Source organism: Mustela lutreola, chromosome 9 (assembly GCF_030435805.1).
Source record: "Mustela lutreola isolate mMusLut2 chromosome 9, mMusLut2.pri, whole genome shotgun sequence".
In the NCBI taxonomy this organism is placed as follows: Eukaryota; Metazoa; Chordata; class Mammalia; order Carnivora; family Mustelidae; genus Mustela; species Mustela lutreola.
This window is the reverse complement of record NC_081298.1, coordinates 95,547,209-95,568,180: the sequence shown is the minus strand read 5'-3', so window position 1 is coordinate 95,568,180 and position 20,972 is coordinate 95,547,209. Positions and strand designations below refer to the sequence as shown.

At 39.3% G+C, this 20,972-nt stretch overlaps 1 protein-coding gene across 1 annotated transcript; it reads left to right on the top strand.

Annotated features, from left to right (window-relative positions):
* Positions 1 to 1,650: 1,650 nt before the first annotated feature.
* DUSP11 (dual specificity phosphatase 11) lies at positions 1,651 to 20,415 on the top strand. Its single transcript, XM_059188071.1, has 9 exons — positions 1,651 to 1,889; positions 3,328 to 3,403; positions 8,105 to 8,236; positions 11,924 to 12,047; positions 15,751 to 15,811; positions 18,002 to 18,048; positions 18,321 to 18,396; positions 18,622 to 18,828; positions 19,938 to 20,415. Exons 1-9 carry the CDS (start codon positions 1,789 to 1,791, stop codon positions 20,131 to 20,133), a joined length of 1,020 nt encoding a protein of 339 aa, XP_059044054.1. The 5' UTR covers positions 1,651 to 1,788; the 3' UTR covers positions 20,134 to 20,415.
* Positions 20,416 to 20,972: the final 557 nt, after the last annotated feature.

Here is a 20,972-nt window from a genome sequence, read left to right as displayed (position 1 = left end):
ATATTTTTTCACTTTTTTGTTATATTACCTCATTTGTATCATTGGTATGTTTGTAGAATGTAGGGTTGTTTTTTTTTAAAGACTTTGTTTATTTATTTGTCAGAGAGCACAAGCAGGGGGAGCAGCAGGCATAGGGAGAAGCCAGCTCCCTACCTAGGTCTGGATTTTCTTCTATCAGCTATAACTGAGTTTGTTGTGTCTTTTAGCACATTGGAAGTGTAGAACTGATATACCTTTTGTAGTTTCTGATAGATTTAAGTCACTTTTCATATGTTATCATATCCATAGATATATATACCATTCTGTTTTTGGCTACTCCATGCCTATTTAATATTTTTTTTCATAATTCAAAAAAATATTTTGATTGAGCACCAAAGTTGAATGTACCTAATTTTAAGTTTGCAAATGTGCTGTTCTATCTTAAATCTTTTCTTTTTCCAAATAGCAATTTGATAAGATTGACCTGTTTTACATTATGTGTAAGTGTTCAGAATTATAAATGCTTATAGATATAAACTGGATTAGAATATGATTGTCCCAGAATTGTTAAAGCTAGTGATCTTTTTACCCATTCATTTAGTCATTTATTCAATAACTCTGATCTTTCTGACCCTCAGTTTGTCCAGATCTCAAATGGTTGTGAAGACTAGCAGTGTATATATAATACTCTTAGAAATTAGAAACTAAAAAATACAAACAACAAAAAAACCCAGCCTGCAATTTAGTACTCTATTCTGCCTTCAGACCTACTGTAGGACATGTTGTCCTTTGCTGTTCCACATATAGCAGAAATTAAGTTTTTCTAGCAGGTACAGATCCCTATGCCTGATACTGTGTGGAAATCTTAGACTTGAGCTTCTACTCTTATTTGTTTTTTTGTTTTTTCTAAAACCTAAATACCTACTGTCCACCTTTAACGTGAAACTCTAAGGTGCATGATAACAATCCAATAATAGTTTCAGTGTGAGTGAGAGTGCCGCTGATACAATATTTTTGGAGGGCAGTGAGGCAGTATCTTTGAAAATTTTGAGTCTACATATCCTTCACTCCAACAATTCCACTTCTAGGGATTCAGATATAGATGTATACATATTTCAGGGCACTCATATTGCAGCCTGTCTGTAATACAGAACGAAAACCTGAAAAAAACAAAAAGTCCATCAGTATTGGACTGGTTATACAGATTATGTTTCTTATAATCAATGAAATACTATGCATACCAGGCATTGAAAAGAATAGAACGGATGTATGCATAAATTGGGAAAATCAGCATCCAAAATAGATTGGAGGATACATATACTACACTGCTTTTGTATAAAATAGGAGATACCTACATATGCTTATATATATATATAGATAGATAGATAGATATCGATATGTATATACATATATACACACACACAGTAAGTGTGAATGTGAGCAGTTGGAAAATATCTGGAAGAACCACACAAGGAACTGCAAGAGTGGGACTTAACTTTCACTCCATATCCTGCACTGTTTGAATTCTGAAGTGAACCAACATGCTAATCAAACCTGTGCTACCGGCCCCCAGCTTAGGAGGGCACTGTAGTTCCCCGACTCCTGTTTAGTAATCAAACTATAGTCGGCCGGCCTGCGTGGTTACGTCATCACGGCTGTCGGTGGCGCGTGCGCAATAGCAAAGGGCCTGGGAACGACGTGGGTTGCTGCCTATTCGCTTCCGGTCCCGGATCTTGTTTTGGCACCGAAGGCGCTGGGCTGGCGGCTTTGTCGCTCTTGCCGTTGGGTGGGCGGCATCTTGGAGCCCAGATGAGCCAGTGGCATCATGCCCGCGGCGGCTGGGGCCAGGGACGCGCGTTCTCTGGACGTAGCTCAGCCAAGAAGAAGCGCGGAAACCACGTCCCGGAAAGGTAATCAGCCTTGGCCCCGGGGCGTGGCCCTCCAGCTCCGAGCTCCTGGGCCTGGGCTCCATCTCTTGTGGTGGTTGCCTGCCCCTGTCCCCGCCGAACGCTTGTGGTCCGCCCCAGCTGGGAGGCACGATGCTCTAGCTGTTCCGCCCACGGTCTCCGATCATCTGTGAGGTTCTGATTTTTCCCCATTCTATTGAAAGCGAGGCTCTGGCCATTGCTTTTCCGGTAAAATGCGGAGGGATGGCTTAAGATGGGACTGCCAATGTTGGGGACAGCCCCTTAATTACCAAATTGGAGTCTCCCTCAGCTCCTCGAGCTGTGTTATTTTGGCACAGCAAATATGACTAATAACCTAGTTCGAGCGAAAAAAACCCACCAGGACATCCGAACTTTTCCATCGAAAAAGCTGATTTATAATATTTCTAGGAATTATGGAGGGGATACTGTTGCTTCCTAACACGTCTCATTTGAGATGGCTGCTTCTGTACAAATGATTAATTTTGAGGCTTTGGTTGTGTGTGCATTGAACTCTTGTATTCCTTGAGCCCTTCCTTTCCTTCCATCTTCTGCATCAGGTCCCTTTCATTTTATCTCCTTAATATCTTTAACCTGTCAGTTTCTGTCAGCATCCAAATACAGAATTTGACCGATCTGTTGCAGTTAGGTCCTAACTAGTGTACGTTTATCTACTCTTGTTCCTTCCAATCCATTCTTCACACAAGAAGTCATTTTAATAAACTAGTTCAAATATTGCTCAAAAATATATATCAAAAACATTGTTTTAAGAATAAAAAGAAACTCTTTACCATGGTCTTTTAAGTCTCTGCATAATCTAGACTCTTCTTTTGCTTCTCCAGCCCCATCTTGTGCCACTTTTGTCCTCACTTTCTGTGCTTTAGCTATACTGAATTAACCTTATTTAACTAACTCATCCTACAGACATCAGCTCCAGTATCACTTTTAGCTGTGACTCCTAACATTACTAAGTGAAGTTCACAGCCCCTTTTCTATCAGGTTGTCTTTTAAAATATGAACTTGAAGTTTCCTATTGATTGATTTTGATGGCATCAGTTGTATAAGGACTAAAAATAAACTAAAGTGAAAGAACTGAATTTAAATGATTTCAGTCGACAGGTATGTATTAATGACATCTTAGTATTCAGGATTGGTCTAGGTTTTATCAGGGATACAACAGTACTGGCCAACTCTGGCTTTAAGTCTGCCTTACTTGTTGAGACTTTTGCACTGTTTTATTGCCTTGTGTCTGAGAGAGTGGAAGTTGTTACTAGGTGGTGTTGAATAAGTGGAACAGCAAAATTCAAAGCAAAGAGAAGAGGGGACCTACTGTGTGGGCTATGGTTTCCATTTACAAGGAGCCTTCATTCTATTCAGGGAGACAGGCTAACATAAAATCTGGCTAACAAAAATGTATTAATAGGTGGAAAGACTACCTCCCAATTGGACAACGGATGCCTGGGACTCGTTTCATTGCTTTCAAAGTTCCTTTAAAAAAGGTGAGCAAAAGTAAATTCAGTATTCTTTCACAAATCCGAATTCATGGTGTAGAATACTCGTGCTTGAGCATGTCACACTGTTTCTCTGCCCCCCCCCCTTGTTTTTAAAAGATTTTATTTATTTATTTGAGAGAGAATGAGTGAGAGAGAGCATGAGAGAGGAGAAGGTCAGAGGGAGAGGCAGACTCCCCAAGGAGCTGGGAGCCCGATGCGGGACTCAATCCCGGAAGTCCGGGACCATGATCTGAGCCGAAGGCAGCCACTCAACCAACTGAGCCACCCAGGTGCTCCCCCCCCCGCCCCTTTTTTAAAAGTTTTTATTTTGTATGGTAATCTCTGTATCCAGTGTGGGGCTTGAACTCACAACCCCAAGGTCAAGAGTCCCATGCTCAGGGCTACCTGGGTGGCTTAGCTGGTTAAGGGTCTGACTCTTGATCTAAGCTCAGGTCTTGATCTCAGGGACAGAAAAAATAAGAGTCACATGCTCTATGCCAGGCACCCTTCCATTTTCCCTTTTTAATAGCAAATACTTTGTTAACTTTGTTATATCCCCTTTACTATTCTGAAATAAAAATCATATATAAATACTACGTCCATACTTAATTTTAAAGAAAAATATCAATGTAATGCTGAAACCAATAACATACACAATAAATAAAGTAATTTATAAAAAAGTAATATGTATTAATTTCAGTATGTAAATATTTGGGCATGCCTATTCTAGAAATAAAAACATAGTCAATTACTTCCATCATGAATACAAAAACTGCAAATCCAGGTTGAAGTAGGTGGGTTTTCTTGCCTTGCTGGCAGAAATTTCCATATAGTGAACAGCTCTTAATAGATTTTTAAATAAAACCTAGTATACGATCTTTACTTGGCTGATAATGTGATTACTGTCTTGGAAAAGTCAATGTACTTTAAAACTAGGCCAAAAAACTCGTGTTTATTTGTGAAATGAAGTTAGGTTCTTTTTTTTTTTTTTTTTTTTAAAGATTTTTTTATTTATTTATCAGAGAGAGAGATGGGGAGAGAGCAAGCACAGGCAGACAGAATGGCAGGCACCCTGCTGAGCAAGGATCCCGATGTGGGACTTGATCCCAGGACGCTGGGATCATGACCTGAGCCGAAGGCAGCTGCTTAACCAACTGAGCCACCCAGGCGTCCCATGAAGTTAGGTTCTAAGGCTTGGATAATTGTGAAACAGTTTTTCACCTGTATGAGCATTGAATAGGATATTCCAAAGTCATTCTCCGGGTGGCCCCTGAAGGAGGGCGCACCCTGAGGCACCATTGGCCATGCAGGCCAGCAGCAGTGTCTCTGGGGTTGCGGGGGTCTTCGAGGTACAGCAGAGTCTGTGAGGTGAAGCTGAATGAAGGTCGTCCTGATGTTTTTCTGAAAACGTGTCTGAGGATGGCTGTGATAAAATGCGATAAAATGAGCACAATTGCGTGTAATGAGCATTTAGGTAGCTGCAGGGGAGCGAATGTTCCAGTCCATAACTAAGGTGGTAAAAAATTCGTCATTGCCTCAAAGACATGCAGTTGGAATGAAAAATGAAGACTTGGTCAAGAAGACGTGAAGTGGGGGCACCTGGGTGGCTCAGTGGATTAGGCCGCTGCCTTCGGCTCAGGTCATGATCTCAGGGTCCTGGGATCGAGTCCCGCGTCGGGCTCTCTGCTCAGCAGGGAGCCTGCTTCCTCCTCTCTCTCTCTCTGCCTGCCTCTCTGACTACTTGTGATTTCTCTCTGTCAAATAAATAAATAAAATCTTAAAAAAAAAAAAAAAAAAAAAAAAGAAGACGTGAAGTGAAGCAGATGATGAAAATTAATATTTTAGTTAACCTTGATCACTCACAAGTTATGTAGAAAAACATGTGTGGAGTATTTTTATTTTTTTATTATTATTAAAGATTTTATTTATTTGAGAGAGAGAAAGTGCGTGTGCACAAGCAGGGGGAGGGGCAGAGGGAGAGGGAGAAGCAGGCTCCCCGCTGAGCAAGGAGCTAGCTAGACATGGGGCTTGATCCTAGGACCCTGGGATCATGACCTGAGCAAAAGGCAGATGCTTAACCAACTGAGCCACTCAGGTGCCCCTATTTGAATACTCTTAATTGCAGGGCAATAAAGTCTCATCATTAAAAAAAAAAAAAAAAAAAAGTAATTCAAGTATGAGACACATTTGTAGGACTGTAAGGAATTTGTCAAGATTTCTAGCATTCATAACCCCTGTTCACTAAATGCTAGTAAGACCCCTTCACTCCCATCATCATAACCAATAAACACCCCAAAGACCCCAATGCTGTGGATTAGTAAGTCAAGATTTCAGCAAGGAGATCCTGAAAATTGTGTTTTTGTTTGAACTAAGGAAGGAATAGGTGGGGATAACATTTGGCTAGTATAAAAAGAATGAGAAAATGGGACGCCTGGGTGGCTCAGTGGGTTAAAGCCTCTGCCTTCGGCTCAGGTCATGATCCCAGGGTCCTGGGATCGAACCCCGCATCGGGCTCTCTGCTCAGCAGGGAGCCTGCTTTCCCCCTCTCTCTCTACCTGCCTCTCTGCCTACTTGTAATCTCTGTCAAATACATAAATAAAATCTTTAAAAAAAAAAAAAATGAGAAAAGACTTATGTCTCATTAAACTGGCCAGCATAGAATGGATTGGTATCTGGAAAAGCCTACTTTGAGTATGTTGGGAATTTATTTAGTTTGTGACTCATAGGTCAGAGTTCCTTTATTACCTGTTATATTAGTTCTTCTGCATCTAGACTTAAAAACTAGTCTTTTCATAAAGGTAAACATATGGTTCTTACTCACATCCATCAACACCAAGCATGGTGCTATTGAATAAGTTGAACAGTGTTTAGCATGTAATAAATATTAGCAAATATTTGTGGAATGGACACCCCCCTCCCATTTGTAGTTACTGTGAATTATCTCCTATATTGCTCCTTTCCTCTGTGCGATTGTCCTAATTCCCTAACTCCCTACTCCATGGCCTCTAAAAGTGGATTTCTGAGGTTCTACCAGAGTCCCTGCTTAGCCTCTTGCCTAAAAGTACATCAGCAAGATAGAAGATAGGAAGACTCCGTGGTTTCCCTTCCAGCCACAAATCTTTCCTGTATGATATGGTTATTTAGGCCCTGTAAAGGGGATTACAGAGCTGCATAACCACCCCACTGCAGGTCTTACTTATGCTCTGAGTCAGGAAGTAAAATGTGACATTGATTTCTTGTGTGTTTCATGGAAGTCACCCAAAGAAAAGCAGTCCCAGTACTTGACAGTCAGTTCTCATGCACATTGGAATATAAATTAGAGTATGTTAAGTATCACATAAATGCCATGGCAAGAAATATCAAGGATTTCAGAGGAGGGAGAATTGATAACAGACAGAAAGCCTTCCTAAAGGGTTTGTGACTTAAATTACTTATTTAAAGTTAGTTGTTCACACAGCTAGAGATGATAGTTGATCCATCGGCCCTAGGTCTGCAAGAAGCTTACTGGACAGGGCGCCTGGGTGGCTTAGTCGTTGGGTGTATGCCTTTGGCTCAGGTCATGATCCCAGGATCCTGGGATAGAGCCCTACATCGGGCTTCCTGCTCAGTGGGAAGCCTGCGTCTCCCTCTCCCACTCCCCCTGTTTGTGTTCCCTCTCTTGCTGCGTCTCTCTTTGCCAAATAAATAAATTAAATCTTTAAAAAAAAAAAAGCTTACTGGAGAGATTGTATGCCTTACTGTAATTAATTTTCTCTTCAAAACTTTCACAGTATTGTGTGGAATACAAATCATCAATCTGTCAAATCTTCCTAATTAATTTATTATAAATTTAACATCATCTCAAATAGGGCAATTCTAAAACTCATAGAGAAAAGTAAACCTAAATAGCCAGGAAAATTCTGAGAAAGAGCAATAATGGTGGAAGGGATCATGTAGCCCTGCCAGGTATTAAGCCTATATTAAAAGTGTTGCTAGGGCACAGGGAATTTTCAGGACAGTGAAACTATTCTGTGTGATACTATAAGGGTAAATATAGGTCATACATCGGTCAAAGCCCATAGAATGTATGATACATACTGATTTGAAAATGACATGTCAGTGTTGGTCCATTCTAACAAACGGACCACAGTGCTATGGAACGTGGATGGGGGGACTCTGTGGGGGGGTAAAGGAGAGAGGGTAGAAGAGGGAACTCTGCTTTCTGCTCAGTTTTGCTTTGAACCTGGAACTGCTGTAAAAGCTAGTCTGTTAGTTTAATAATAATAATAATAAATAGTGTGTTGCTGGCATTTGAATAACCAAACAGATCAATGAGCAGAGTATGTAAATAAGCTAAATACATAAAACAATATTTAGCAATAAAAGCCACCTTTCATATATGTAAGTACTCAAGAAGTACTTAAAAGTACCTATTTACAGGTGTTCCATGTGGAGCTGGACGTACAGTGGTGGGCAGAATTGATGTGGTCCCTGCCTTCTGAGAGTTAAAGTCTGGTTGGGAGATCAACATAAAACAAACACAGAAATACAAAGAAGTGAGCTTATTTTCTTCCCTCTCATCTCTAGAAGAAAGGATTGTAATGTAGCTTGTCAATTCCAGCAGAGTGGAAACTTTGCTTTGAATCTGTTGTGTTGGCATCACAAGGCTTGAATAAATGGAAAAGGATTTTAAGCACATGTTTGCTCTTTCTTATTTCATTCTAACAGAGTTTTGAAAAGCACCTTGCTCCAGAAGAACGTTTTTCACCCTTGGATCTTTTTAACAAAATCCAAAAACAGAATGAAGAACTTGGACTAATTATTGATTTAACTTACACTCACCGCTATTATAAACCAGAGGTAAATGGAACCCTTCATTGAAAAGAACCTACTTTCTGCCACTATAATAATGCATAGTAATTCAGGAATTGCTGTCTTGTGCTAAGGTGAATGTTGGCTTTCTTCCATGGATAATAGTTCAAAGGGGAACTTAGTGGTTTCCTTAAGTACATATTTCTTATTGGTGTCTCAAAATGAGATTAAAGACAGGAACTAAAAACTGTAATATTGGATAGTAGACTCTGTATGTGCTGAAGAAATTCTATAAGCTTCTTTGTTCTATATTTTGAAAATGAAATAAACTTTCAGTAACTCTAGTAGCAAGAAATGCATATCCATTATGTCTTTAGCACTTATTTTAAGCAGTTGCCTGAGCATGTGAGCATTGTGGTAAAAGACAACTGTTCTCTAAATTTCCTGCTTTTCTTTTCCTAGTATCTCTTTTTTTTTCCCCACAATATAAATGACTTTATTTAATGAGCTGAATTCAATTTAAATGAGTAACTGCATACAAGTAACAGATCTGAATAAATAACAACTTCATTTTTCATCCATCCTTGCCATTAAATATGCTTTGCCATATATTACCTTGCCATGACTGACTGACTTATTTTTACAACTGTGAGTGACCAGTAAGTGACCAGAAAGCTCAAGCTATAGCAGTCAGTCCTAGTATCTCTTGATAAAAGAGCCCATATAATCTCTTGGCCTGTGTGGCATCCTGGTGGAAAGGAATTATCCTTGTGACCAATTTCGTGGCCTTGGAAACAGTAACCCCTAATGTTTATTAATATTTGTAAAGCAGTTTGCTATTTAAAAAGTACCTTTACATGCTTTAACTTAGTTAATCCTCGCAACAGTCCTTTGCTGATGAAGCATTAGCAGTACTGACCTCTCCTGCCGAGTGCTTACTCTGCACGAAGCTCAGAGGATAGATGATTGCAGTTGCTCAGTCTATAGATGATAGAACTAGAGTCTCAAAAAAGGAAGAATTGACACTTGAATTCAGTTATTCCTCTTGATTTTTTTTTTTTTTATTGTGGTCATATACACATAAATAATCATCGTAAGTGTTCATAAGTATACAATTTGGTGGCATTAAATACATTGACAGTGTTGTATAACCATTATCACTGTCTTTAACCAGAACTTTTTCATCATCCTAAACCAAAACTATACCCATTAAATAATCCCACTTCCTCTCCCTGCAGCAGTAACTTCTATGCTAGTTTCTGTCTCTGTGAATTTGACTATTCTAAGTACTTCACATAAGTGGAATCATACGATATTTGTCCTGTGTCTAACTTACTTCACTAAACATAATGTTTTCAAAGTTCATCCATGTAACAAAATGTCACTCCTTTTTATGGCTGAGTAATACTCCATTACGAGTACATTCACTATTTTGTTTATCCATTCACCTTTGATGGACGCTTGAGTTATTTCCACTTTTTGGCTATTGTGAATAATGCTGCTGTGAATACTGGTGTACTGGTACTGGGTCAGAGCCTTGCTTTCAGCTCCTCTAGATGTATAGATAGGAATGGAGTTACTGGATCATGATAGTCTCATGTTTAGAAACTTTCAAGAAACCATCAGACTTTTCCATTGTCGTTTTGTTTTTAAACAGTTATCACAAGTTTTAAAAATACACAAAACAGGGACGCCTGGGTGGCTCAGTTGGTTAAGCAGCTGCCTTCGGCTCAGGTCATGATCCCGGCGTCCTGGGATCGAGTCCCACATCGGGCTCCCTGCTCGGCAGGGAGCCTGCTTCTCCCTCTGCCTCTGCCTGCCATTCTGTCTGCCTGTGTTCGCTCTCTCCCCCTCTCTGTCTCTGATAAATAAATAAAATCTTTAAAAAAAAAAAATAAAAAAAAATAAAAATAAAAAAAAAAAAATACACAAAACAGGCATAATACTTTGGGTAATCATTGTACAACCACGAACTCATCCAGCTTTAATCTTTATTAATTGATGACTATCGTGTTTCATCTGTACACCTACTGGTTTCACCCCCATCCCATATTATTTTGAAGCAGATCCCATAGATCATATAATTTAACCTGTATATTTTTGGTATTTATATTTAAAATGTAGGATTTTTATTTTTTACTATCATTATTTAACATTCAATATCCAGTCAGTGCTCAAATTTTCAGTTGTCTTCTAAGTGTCATAAAAAATGTTTTTTAAGAGCTTGAATTAAATCCAAATAAGGTCCACACTTGGATTATTAGGTCTCTGACGTCTTATTTAGTCTGTAGGTTCTCCCTCCATGTCTCTTTCACTTTCTTTTTTTTCCCCTGGTGAATTTTATTTTTTGGAGAAACCAGGTATTTTGTTCATTCTGATTTGATGATTCCCTCCCCATGTGTTGTTAACATATTGTTCAGTCCTTTTATTTCCTATAAATTGGTAGTTGGACCTAGAGGCTTGATCAGATTCAGGCTTGTTTGGGTTTTTGTTTGTTTGTTTTTGTGTTGTTTTTGTTTTTGGAGGACAGTTTCAGGAGTGATGATATGTTCTTCTGTGGAGACATATAAGTGATTATCTCTTTCTGTGATACTAGTAGTCATTGATGATTGATACCTACATCCATTAATTCATTTGGGACTTCAAAAAATAATGAATTTCTATTCCTTTTTCATTTATGAGCTGGGTATATTTTTATCAAGAGAAGCTTCCTCTTCCTCCTCATCTATTTGGTTGCCCAATTGTAGAAGCATTTTATTTAATAGGTGTCAAAATGATGAGTTGATGCACTAATATCCTCTGGTGGTAACCAATAAATTTATTTATTTACTTTTTGTATCATTATGGACTTCATTGCAGCTATTATTCTCATTGAGGCAGAAATTGAGGCCCTGCCTTTACCCAGTTGCTTCTCAGTGTGGCTCTTAAGTCCTTTGGACATGACATCAGTTGTTTCTAGGCTTCTTCTGGGCTCAGGGCTAGGAAATGTGTTCAATATAAAACAAATCATAGGTTCATACTGGTACTTTCCATTTCAATTCAGAACCATAGGATTTTCATTTAACTTCATCTTTTATTGGTGTCTAATTTCTCCCACCCCAAGAATACCAGTTCTCAACAGTGCCTGCAATTTGCTTTCTCTACAATACAAAATCCAAGTTTTTCTGACACTGTTCTCCTGTTCTGCTTAAATCACAGCTGCCTTATAACCCTTAAGATATAAAATATTTTTTTAAACTTTTTTTAAAGATTTTATTTATTTATTTGACAGACAGAGATCACAAGTAGGCAGAGAGGCAGGCAGAGAGAGGAGGAAACAGGCTCTCCGCTGAGCAGAGAGCCCAATATGGGGCTCGATCCAGGGCATGACCTGAGCTGAAGGCAGAGGCTTTAACACACTGAGCCACCCAGGCACCCCTAAGATATAAAATATTTAGTAGAACTACTTATTCATCATTTTATATACATGTATTCATATGGACTCAGCTTTCAGGTTTGTATGCCTATTGCCTCTCCATTCTGTACAGTTTTTTATTCCCTATTCTGTAGTTAGGGAATAACTACAGATGGTACTTCCTGGTTGGAACAGCTTGGGAAAAATGGCTCTTTTTTCAGAATTACTGACAAACTATGTTTATTAATAATCTCTTGGTTTATATTCTGGCTTCTCTGGTTACTTTTTACTTCTTTCCTTACAAATGAAATAATATGCATTTTCCTGGTTTTGCCTTATAGGACTTTCCAGAAACTATTCCTTACTTAAAAATTTATACAATTGGGCATCAGGTGCCTGATGATGACACTATTTTTAAATTCAAATGTGCTGTTAATGAGTTTTTAAAAGAAAATAGAGATAACGGTGAGTTTGTTGTTGTTTTTTCTTTTACCTGAACTTTGCTATGCATTTTGAATGGGGATGGAACTTCTAGTGTGTTTAATAGTTTTAACGTTAGGCTTGTGTTTGCTAATGTTAAGGTAGATATGTCAGATGGTGGAGATAGATTGAGGTGTTCTTACTTTTATGGTCACAGATTAATTAACAATTTAGTTTGGCTTTAATAAGAAATGTGAACTAGCTTCCTCATCTCTTTTAAAAATATTTGGGAAATATATACGAAAATTAAAACATTCATTTATCTCATTTATTGGTTCAGAGGTGAGAGGTATGGGGGGAAAGGTTAAGGATGTCAGGGTATTGGGTCAAAGGGTATGGGGAGCATGACTTGTGTGACCCTCTGCTGAAAACAAGGAAAAAAGATGTCAAGGTCTTGGTGTATATAAAAGAGACAACAAAAGGGAAAGATTTGGGGTGAGATGGAGCTCTGGAAGCAGAGCAAAACAAGGTGCACCCGGGGCATGGCCTCTCCGTTGTGCACATCTCAGATATTCCTACTGGTTTTCCACTTGGATACAGATGCGGAAGGACACTTCTACCTCTCATTCAGACAAGGAAGGACCTAAAAAGCTGGCGCTTCTTGTTCCTGCTTCAAAATCTGTCTTACTCTGTGGGCAATAGATCTTAGCAAGCTATTAGCTTCTGAATTTTAAGGATCCACCTACCTATTTCTGTACCTGACTATCAGAAAGAATGTGGTATTTGCCATATTTTAAGACTGAGGAATCTTTAGTCTTTGGAAAGCCACCAATCTATAGGACCACGTGCTCATTTTATTCTCTAAATTTAGCTTGAGGAGCCTATATTTTGTTAAGTAAATATGACAGAGAGTAAATCTTCCATATATATACATAGACATATATAAACAGGGAGTAGGAGAGAAAAAATAGAGATAGCGGTGGGGAAGTAGGGGATGGCAGGCGTGAGAGAAAGGGATGGGAATTTTAAGATAATTTTTCAAAACTGTAACCTGGTTGCCTCATGCAGGCACTGGCTTTTCAATATCTTAAGCCCCGCTCCCAGATCTTCCCCATACTTTAAAACTTGGGAGGCTTGGCCCTGCCTCTGACAACCACAGCATCTATGAAAGAAGTAGACTCTCTGATTTGTATTAACTCGTCTTGGAAACATCGCCTCGTAGGATGTTAGGGTGCGGCTGCCAGGCTGCTCGTGGCTCCCCGGCTTCTGTGTGTGGCTGCTGTACAGTATCCCTTCGGTCCCGTGAGTCCATGTGAACAGGGCCATCAGTCTTGTTTGTTCATGTGCTGTCCCATGTTGGTCTCCTGCCTGTGTTGTGCTGACTTCACTGAGCTCTCAGCCCTGGCAGTCTGGAGAGCTTGCTTTTGATCCATTTTGGCTCCTTCTGCTCTAAGCCCCTCCCACAGACACCAGGCTCTCTGAAGAAAAGGAGGACACTCAACTCTTCACTCCCTGGAGCCGGTAGAGGCTCAGAAAATACGTTGATTCAGTAAATGCTGAGAGCCTATTAGATTTGTTGGCAGGGCCCAGGGATACAGAGGTTCATTAGAAACTGACAGTACCCAGGAAGACAAACGTGTGGTAACTGTAAGAGAGTGGGTTAATTATAATAAAAGAATTAAGTATTGGGACGCCTGGGTGGCTCAGTTGGTTGGACGACTGTCTTCGGCTCAGGTCATGATCCCGGAGTCCCGGGATCGAGTCCCGCATTGGGCTCCCAGCTCCATGGGGAGTCTGCTTCACCCTCTGACTTTCTCCTTGCTCATGCTCTCTCTCACTGTCTCTCTCTCAAATAAATAAATAAATCTTTAAAAAAAAAAAAAAAGAATTAAGTGCAACAGGAATATGGAGGAGAGGCTGAGGGAGGCCTGACCGAGGAGACAGCATTTGAGCTAGGCTGTGGGGAAGAGGATTTTGCCAGAATATTCAGGTTTGGGGAGCAAGTGCAAAAGGCACAGGCCTTGACCTTGCGCCCAGGAGAGACAGCCTCTGTAATGACCAGAGGATAGCGTGAAAGGGCATAGAATTCACCTGTTGAATTTCAACAAACATTTATAGGACACCTTTTAACTTAAAGGCACTGTTCTAGGAAGCAGAACGGAAGAAAGTTTTTGCCCTTTTATACTCTGCATTCTAGTGGGGGACAGGAATAAATAAGTAACTATAGGAAATGTTAGATGGTGATAACGTGCTTTGGAGAATAACAAACAGGATTCAGAAGGGAGGGCCTGTGTTGGGTGATCAGGGAAGGCCTCTCTATTAAGATGTCATTTGAGTAGAGCCTTAAAAGAAATGAGGAATCATTGGATATCTGAGAAATTTGGGGGGACAGAGTGTTGCCAAGCAGAGGGAATATTAGGTGCAAAGCCCCTGAGGCAGGACTATGCTCAGCACAGCTGCAGACCAGTGCAGCTGCGGTGGGGAACGTGTATGAGGTCAGCGCTGTAGAAAATGGGGTCTGGGAGGTTGGCAGGGGGCAGGAGGAGGTGGTCATGGAGGTCCCTGGAAGTCCTGGTTTGAATCATTATGGACATACAGTTCAGGTGGAGAGACTGATGATACCCTTTTTAAAGAGTTCTAAATGCTTTGTTGAAAGTTTGGGCTTTTTTCTATGCTAAATGGAGATTTTTAAGCAAGGGAGCAACCCTACGAGTTTGTATTTTAGGAAGATCCCCATCTTCCATATGAAGAATTACTTGAAATAGACAAGATTTAGAGGTAGGGAGACAGTAACCCAGGCAGGTGATGAGTGCTTTCCTACCAGACACCACCGAGTCACAGACAGACATTTTGCAGAGATCAGCTACACTTAATCGTTCATTTAATTTCTCACACACTTTAAATTTATTTTATTTTTTAAGATTTTATTCATTTGAGACAGAGAGATAGAACATGTGTAGGGGCAGAGGGAGAGGGAGAAGCAGACTCTGTGCTGAGCCGGGATTCCGAGGTGGAGCTCAGTCCCAGGACCCAGAGATCATGACGTGAGCCAAAAGCAGACGCTTAACTATCTGAGCTATCCAGGCGCCTCTCACGTAATTTTTTCAAACGATGGACTAAGAGATACTATGGCATAGCTGGAGAAATCTTAGACTTGATTCTAATCTTTGCTCTGTCTGCCTGCTTTGCAGCTTGGGCTTCCGTCACCAAGTCTGACTTTTTCATCAGCAGACTGTGGCGCGTGGGGAGCAGCAAATGAGAGCAGGGAGGGAAGCGCTTTGGGAATTCAAGAATCCCGCAGAAACTGTTCTTTTTCATATTCAGTATCCAAAGAAAAGGCATTTGATTTGTTTTACTCAAAAAAAGTTTGATTCTTCTAGCCTGTTTTTTTTTTTTGGGGGGGGTTGCATTCATTTTCTGTAATTAAATCAGTTACTGATGGACATTCTATAGTAAGAAGCTGGGTTCGTCTCCATGCCATTTTGGCTGTTAGTACCTGACTAGGCCTTCCCCAGTTACACGATTGCTTCTTATAGGGGCTATGCAGAATTTCTCAGGGGCAGTGAATTTCGACTTTATGTGAAATAATTTTTTAGAGTGTATTCCTAAAATAACACACTCCTTATCAGTTATTCCTTTTCAGGGTTGTGGTAGTGGCAACTAATAAATGGTACTCTAAAGAAAATAGTAGGATTTGTTTTAAGTGTATCTACTTCACTTATTTAACTCTGTATTCCTTATTTTGTAGACAAACTTATTGGTGTTCATTGCACCCACGGTTTAAACAGGACTGGCTATCTCATCTGCAGGTGAGTCGCCAACCCCAGGAGATAGACCATGTTTAAGTTGTTTTGTTTACAATAATAGCGTAAGCTAGTTGCAAAAAATGCAGTCAGTATTGAAATGTATGAAAGTTTAGAAAGCAGTCTTGCTCCCCACCCAGAGATTACCAGCAGGAACAATTTACTACATATTTTTCAGACTTAAATATGCAGACAGATATAAGTTTATACATGTAATATAAAGGTGTTAATATTTAGACATCCCGTTTTATAATTTAATATATTGTGGACATCTTCCTATGAAAATATTTGGAAACCTCATTCTTTTTTAGAAGCTGCAATGTTTTATTGTTTTCTGATGAACATAAAAGTCAGTAGTTTTTAATATTTTAAAACATTGAATCAGTGAACATTCCTGTATGAACAAATTTGAATATATATGCTATTTTCTCAGATAATTTAATTCAGAATGGAATTTCTGAATCAAAGTATTGATACATTTGTTCATTCAGAAAAGACTGAGCATCTGCTCTGTGTAAGCACTGTGCTGGGTGCTAGCAGAAAGACCTCAGAGACTTGACTTGCCTTTTGTGAACTCAAGAGAGTATGAATAGACATTCAGGAATCACACATATGCATGTGGAATTACAAATCTGATAAATGCCAAAGAGAGGGACATGGTACCTGAGAGCATATTAATAGGGGGGATTTGACCTTAGCATGGAGAATACAGAATGTTTCTTTGGGGATGTTTGAGCTGATACCTGAAGGATGATGAGGTTAGATACTGTTAGACACTGGGGAGAGAATTCTAGGCATAAGGAACAGCAAAGACTGATAATAGGAAAGCATATGCTGTGTTGGAATGAGCCAGGGAGGCTGGGCCATGGGAAATACGATGTTAAAATGGAGCAGAAAAGTTAAAAAAAAAAGGGGGGGGGTGTTGGGTGTGGGAGTGCCTGGCTGGCTCAGTCGGTAGAGCATTTGACTCTTGATCTCAGGGTCATGAGTTTGAGCCCCAGGATAGATTACTTAAAAATAAATAAATAAATAAAAGTTTAAAATGGAGGTGGAGGGGCACCTGGCTGACTCAGAAGGGCATATGACTCTTGATCTTGGTGTCTTGAATTCAAGGGCCAAAGATTACTTTAAAAAAAGTTTACGGGGAGGAGCTAGATCACGTGGTCTGTGTTTGGACTTAAGAGTAATTGAAAACCATTGAATGTTTTTTGTTCAGGGTGAGTATGTAGAACATAATCACAGTTGCATTATCAAGCCATCCTTTTGATGCTAAGTGGAGAATATACTAGACATCCCGTTTTATAATTTAATATATTGTGGACATCTTCCTATGAAAATATTTGGGGAGGAAGAGTGGAAGCAAGGAGAAAAGTTAGGCTTTGTAGAAATCAAGGCATGGCAGTGGCTTGGACCAGGGTGTGGTGGTCATTTGGGAGGAAAGATGTGGACATATTCTAGAGCTATTCATTGATAGGACTTGGTAGTGTGTTGAGGGTGAGGGAGAAATGGCTGGCGGTGGCAGTGACTCCTAAGCTTCTGACCCATAGTGTTGGTTAGATAGTATTTAGATTTGAGTTAGTATTTTTCCCAATTTGTCTTTTTCTATTGTTGGTTCCTGATAAATACTGTCATATTAAGTAAGTGTCCTGTTTCTAATATACAAAACACTTTGATAAAAATGACTGTTGTGGGGCACCTGGGTGGCTCTGTAGGTTAAGCATCTGCCTTCAGTTCAGGTCATTATCCCAGGGCCCTGGGATTGAGCCCCTGTATTGGACTCCCTGCTCAGTAGGGACCCTGCTTCTACCTCTCCCTCTTCCACTCCCCCCTGCTCTGCTCTCTAACTCTGTCTCTCAAATAAATAAAATCTTAAAAAACAAACCCAAAAATAACTGTTTATTTTTTTCAGATACCTTTTTAACATCTGCCAATTTGGTCCTTTATTTTCTTCTCTTTCATTTAGTAATTAAGTTGTATTAATGTAAATAATTACATTAATAGATTTGCTAGAGTTGGGTCATCCTTGGAATAAAGGCTTTTTGTGGTCATGATATATCATTCTTTAATTATGGGATTAGATGTGCTAATATTTTCTTAGGATTTTTATGTATGTAAGTGAAATTGGACCTTTTTTGAAAACACTTGATTTTTTTCTTTTCATATATATAAATGACTTGAATTATGTTGTTTTGTTAGATATTTGATTGATGTACAAGGCATGAGGCCAGATGATGCAATTGAATGTAAGTATAAGGGTTGTCACTATTTTTTCTTTTTATAAAAGTTGAAGGTGGAAATGTAGATGAATTTCTCAGATTTTGGAGAAGAGAAATGTTTGTAATTCATTTGCTCTGATATAATACATTCTTTTGCCAAAAGTTTATAAAGGGATGTATCTGGAAATAGTGAGGTATAACTGCCTGAATGATTAGTCACTGGCTTTCAGCTTTGACATGCTTTCTCTGGGAAAGATTTGCTTTTTGTAGTGATTTTTAACAGTTCACCCACTCTTCAGTATTCAATAGGTGCCGCGGACATTGCTTGGAAAGACAAAACTATATTGAAGACCTTCAGAAAGGTCCCATCAGAAGGTAAGTTGCATTTTATATGTGAGATCTATGGTTAGGGAGATCTGCTTTTACGTCATGGAAGTTGTATGTGTTCATTCTTCTTGTACCTTATTTACTTGCTCAGGGAACTTTAAACAAGCAGGGAGGGGAGGATGGGATTGTTATTTTCATGGGCCAAAATATCGTCACTAAATTGGCTACGGAATTTGGAAACCAGTAATACTGTGTGGAAACATTCTCTTTGAGGAATTGGGATTCCAGTGTATCCAGATCAAGTGGTTTTGAAGATGTAACACACATGATGGAACCAGTCCACCCCACTATTAACCAGTCCACACCACTGTATAAGCCTGTTAACCAAGGACATTGGTATAACCTACATCAGACCCAAGGTTACCCAGTTCCTTCTCGGCATTTCCACAGCCAAACCCAGGATTTGCAGCAGTCAGTAAGGTATCTTTTCTGTCCTCTTTTCTAGAATTGAAATAGAAATTTATATTGTAAATTAGTGCAAACACATGAAAATGGTGAGAACCGATGTTTTCTAGCTGACCAGAGGTATCATTTGCGCCATATTTAGCATTCGGGGCTGGAAAATAAAGCATAGGATGGGAAGGAATATGTGAATTTTCAGAGGCAGTTGGGAAAATGACTTGGAAAATTTCACTGATTCTAAACTTAGTTTAAGCCAAAAGTTTGATGTGATTACCAAAAAGGATCTTGCATTCTTAGGCTCTATTAATAGTGGTAAAGTTTGCAGAATAAGGAAGGTTGTTATTTAAAGAGTAAATACAAATTATAAGGAAAAATATAAAATTCCAGTATGCTATATTACATTTATTGATCTTGCTTTTGAAACAATTAAATTTCAATCTCAATTTCCTAAATTTGTTACATGTAGTTAATAATTAGAATTTCTATTCTTTTTTTTTTTTTAAAGATTTTTATTTATTTGACAGACAGATCACAAGTAGGCAGAGAGGCAAGCAGAGAGAGAGAGAGAGGAGGAGGAGGCAGGCTCCCTGCCAAGCAGAGAGCCTGATGTGAGGCTCGATCCCAGAACTCTGGGATCATGACCTGAGCCGAAGGCAGAGGCTTTAACCACTGAGTCACCCAGGCGCCCCAGAATTTCTATTCTTTATAGCTAATTTATATATGTATTTTATACAGTGAAAGCAGCTCTCTGTTTTTAAAAAGAAATACCTTAATACTGTCTACATCAACTCTGCAGGACTTGGGGAGAAAGTATTTGATTAGAAAAGTGGGCATTTATCTCTGTAGGGAAGGGTTGGAACAGCTCTTGGGAACCTACTGTGTGGCAAGGTGTGTGGTAGGTAATTTAAATACATTGTCTTAATTTGCCTTGAAAACCACCCATGAAGATGGAAGGTATTACCTCCATTTTATAAAGAACTAAGAAATCCAAAGATGAAGCAGTTTATCTGCTAAGGCTGTACAAGGAGAAGACAGTAGAACCTGAGTGTTTATGTATTATTTTATAAAGCTTATTAAGATATTTTATTAAAACTAATAATAATACATTACTTTTTGTTTTCTTTAAGAAAATTTTCACAGAACCAGAACATTTACCAGAGAGGCCATATCCCTCCTCCTGGTCCCCCTGGAGAGGACTATTCACAAAGGAGGTACTCTTGGAATGTAAAGCCAAACGCCAGTCAAGCAGCCCAGAATACAGTGTGGTATCCGGGCAGTTACTACAGACTCTCCTATCCAACCTATTGTGGATGGACCGAATGATACAAACCTGTCCTAGAAATCTCTCTGCAGATAGAGCAGGACTGAAGACAGTTGAAGTGACTTTTTATAAGATCAGGTCAAATGTGAGGTTTATAATCTATTTTATTGCTCCTTCATGTGTTCAAGCTTAAAGAAAAATTACATTGATACCTCTTTGTCGATAAATATGCAGTATTTGCAACAGTAAAGGAAATAATCTGTCATTCAGTCTTTTTTTTTTTTTTTAAAGGAAGATGGTATTTTAGGACTGAGAAAGTAATAAAGAATTTCCCTTGTAAATTATTTTTTAAAAATTCTGTCTTCCTTATCGATGTGTTTCTTTCTGACTAGACTTGTGATAGGAGGGTATGTGCAGAACTTTTTGGTGTTTTTGTCATGTTCTATTATTGGCCCAATCATTAAGGCTATCTTTTTTTCCCCTAATTGTTCAAGATTTCTATTAAAACCTACCTAAGAGACAATCTCTTTAAAATCTACTTGAAGTTAGTAATTATATTTTTTTAAGACTTTATTTGTTTGAGAGAGGTAGAGAGAGAGCACAGGTAGGCAGAGCAGCAGGGAGAGGGAGAAGCAGGCCCAATGCGAGGCCCGATCCCAGGATCTTGAGATCATGACCTGAGCCGAAGGCAGACGCTTAACCGACTGAGCCACCCAGGTGCCCCTAGAAATTGTATTTTTGTGGTTAGACATTTCTTTCTTTGGTAGTCTGCTGTGGGATTTGACCAGCTTCTTTCACTGAATTGTCAGATATACCATCTAATACAAGAACAGATAAACTTTTAGGTAATAGACTCTCAACTGGGCAAGAGAAACTGATAAACCAGAATGCTGGTTAATTT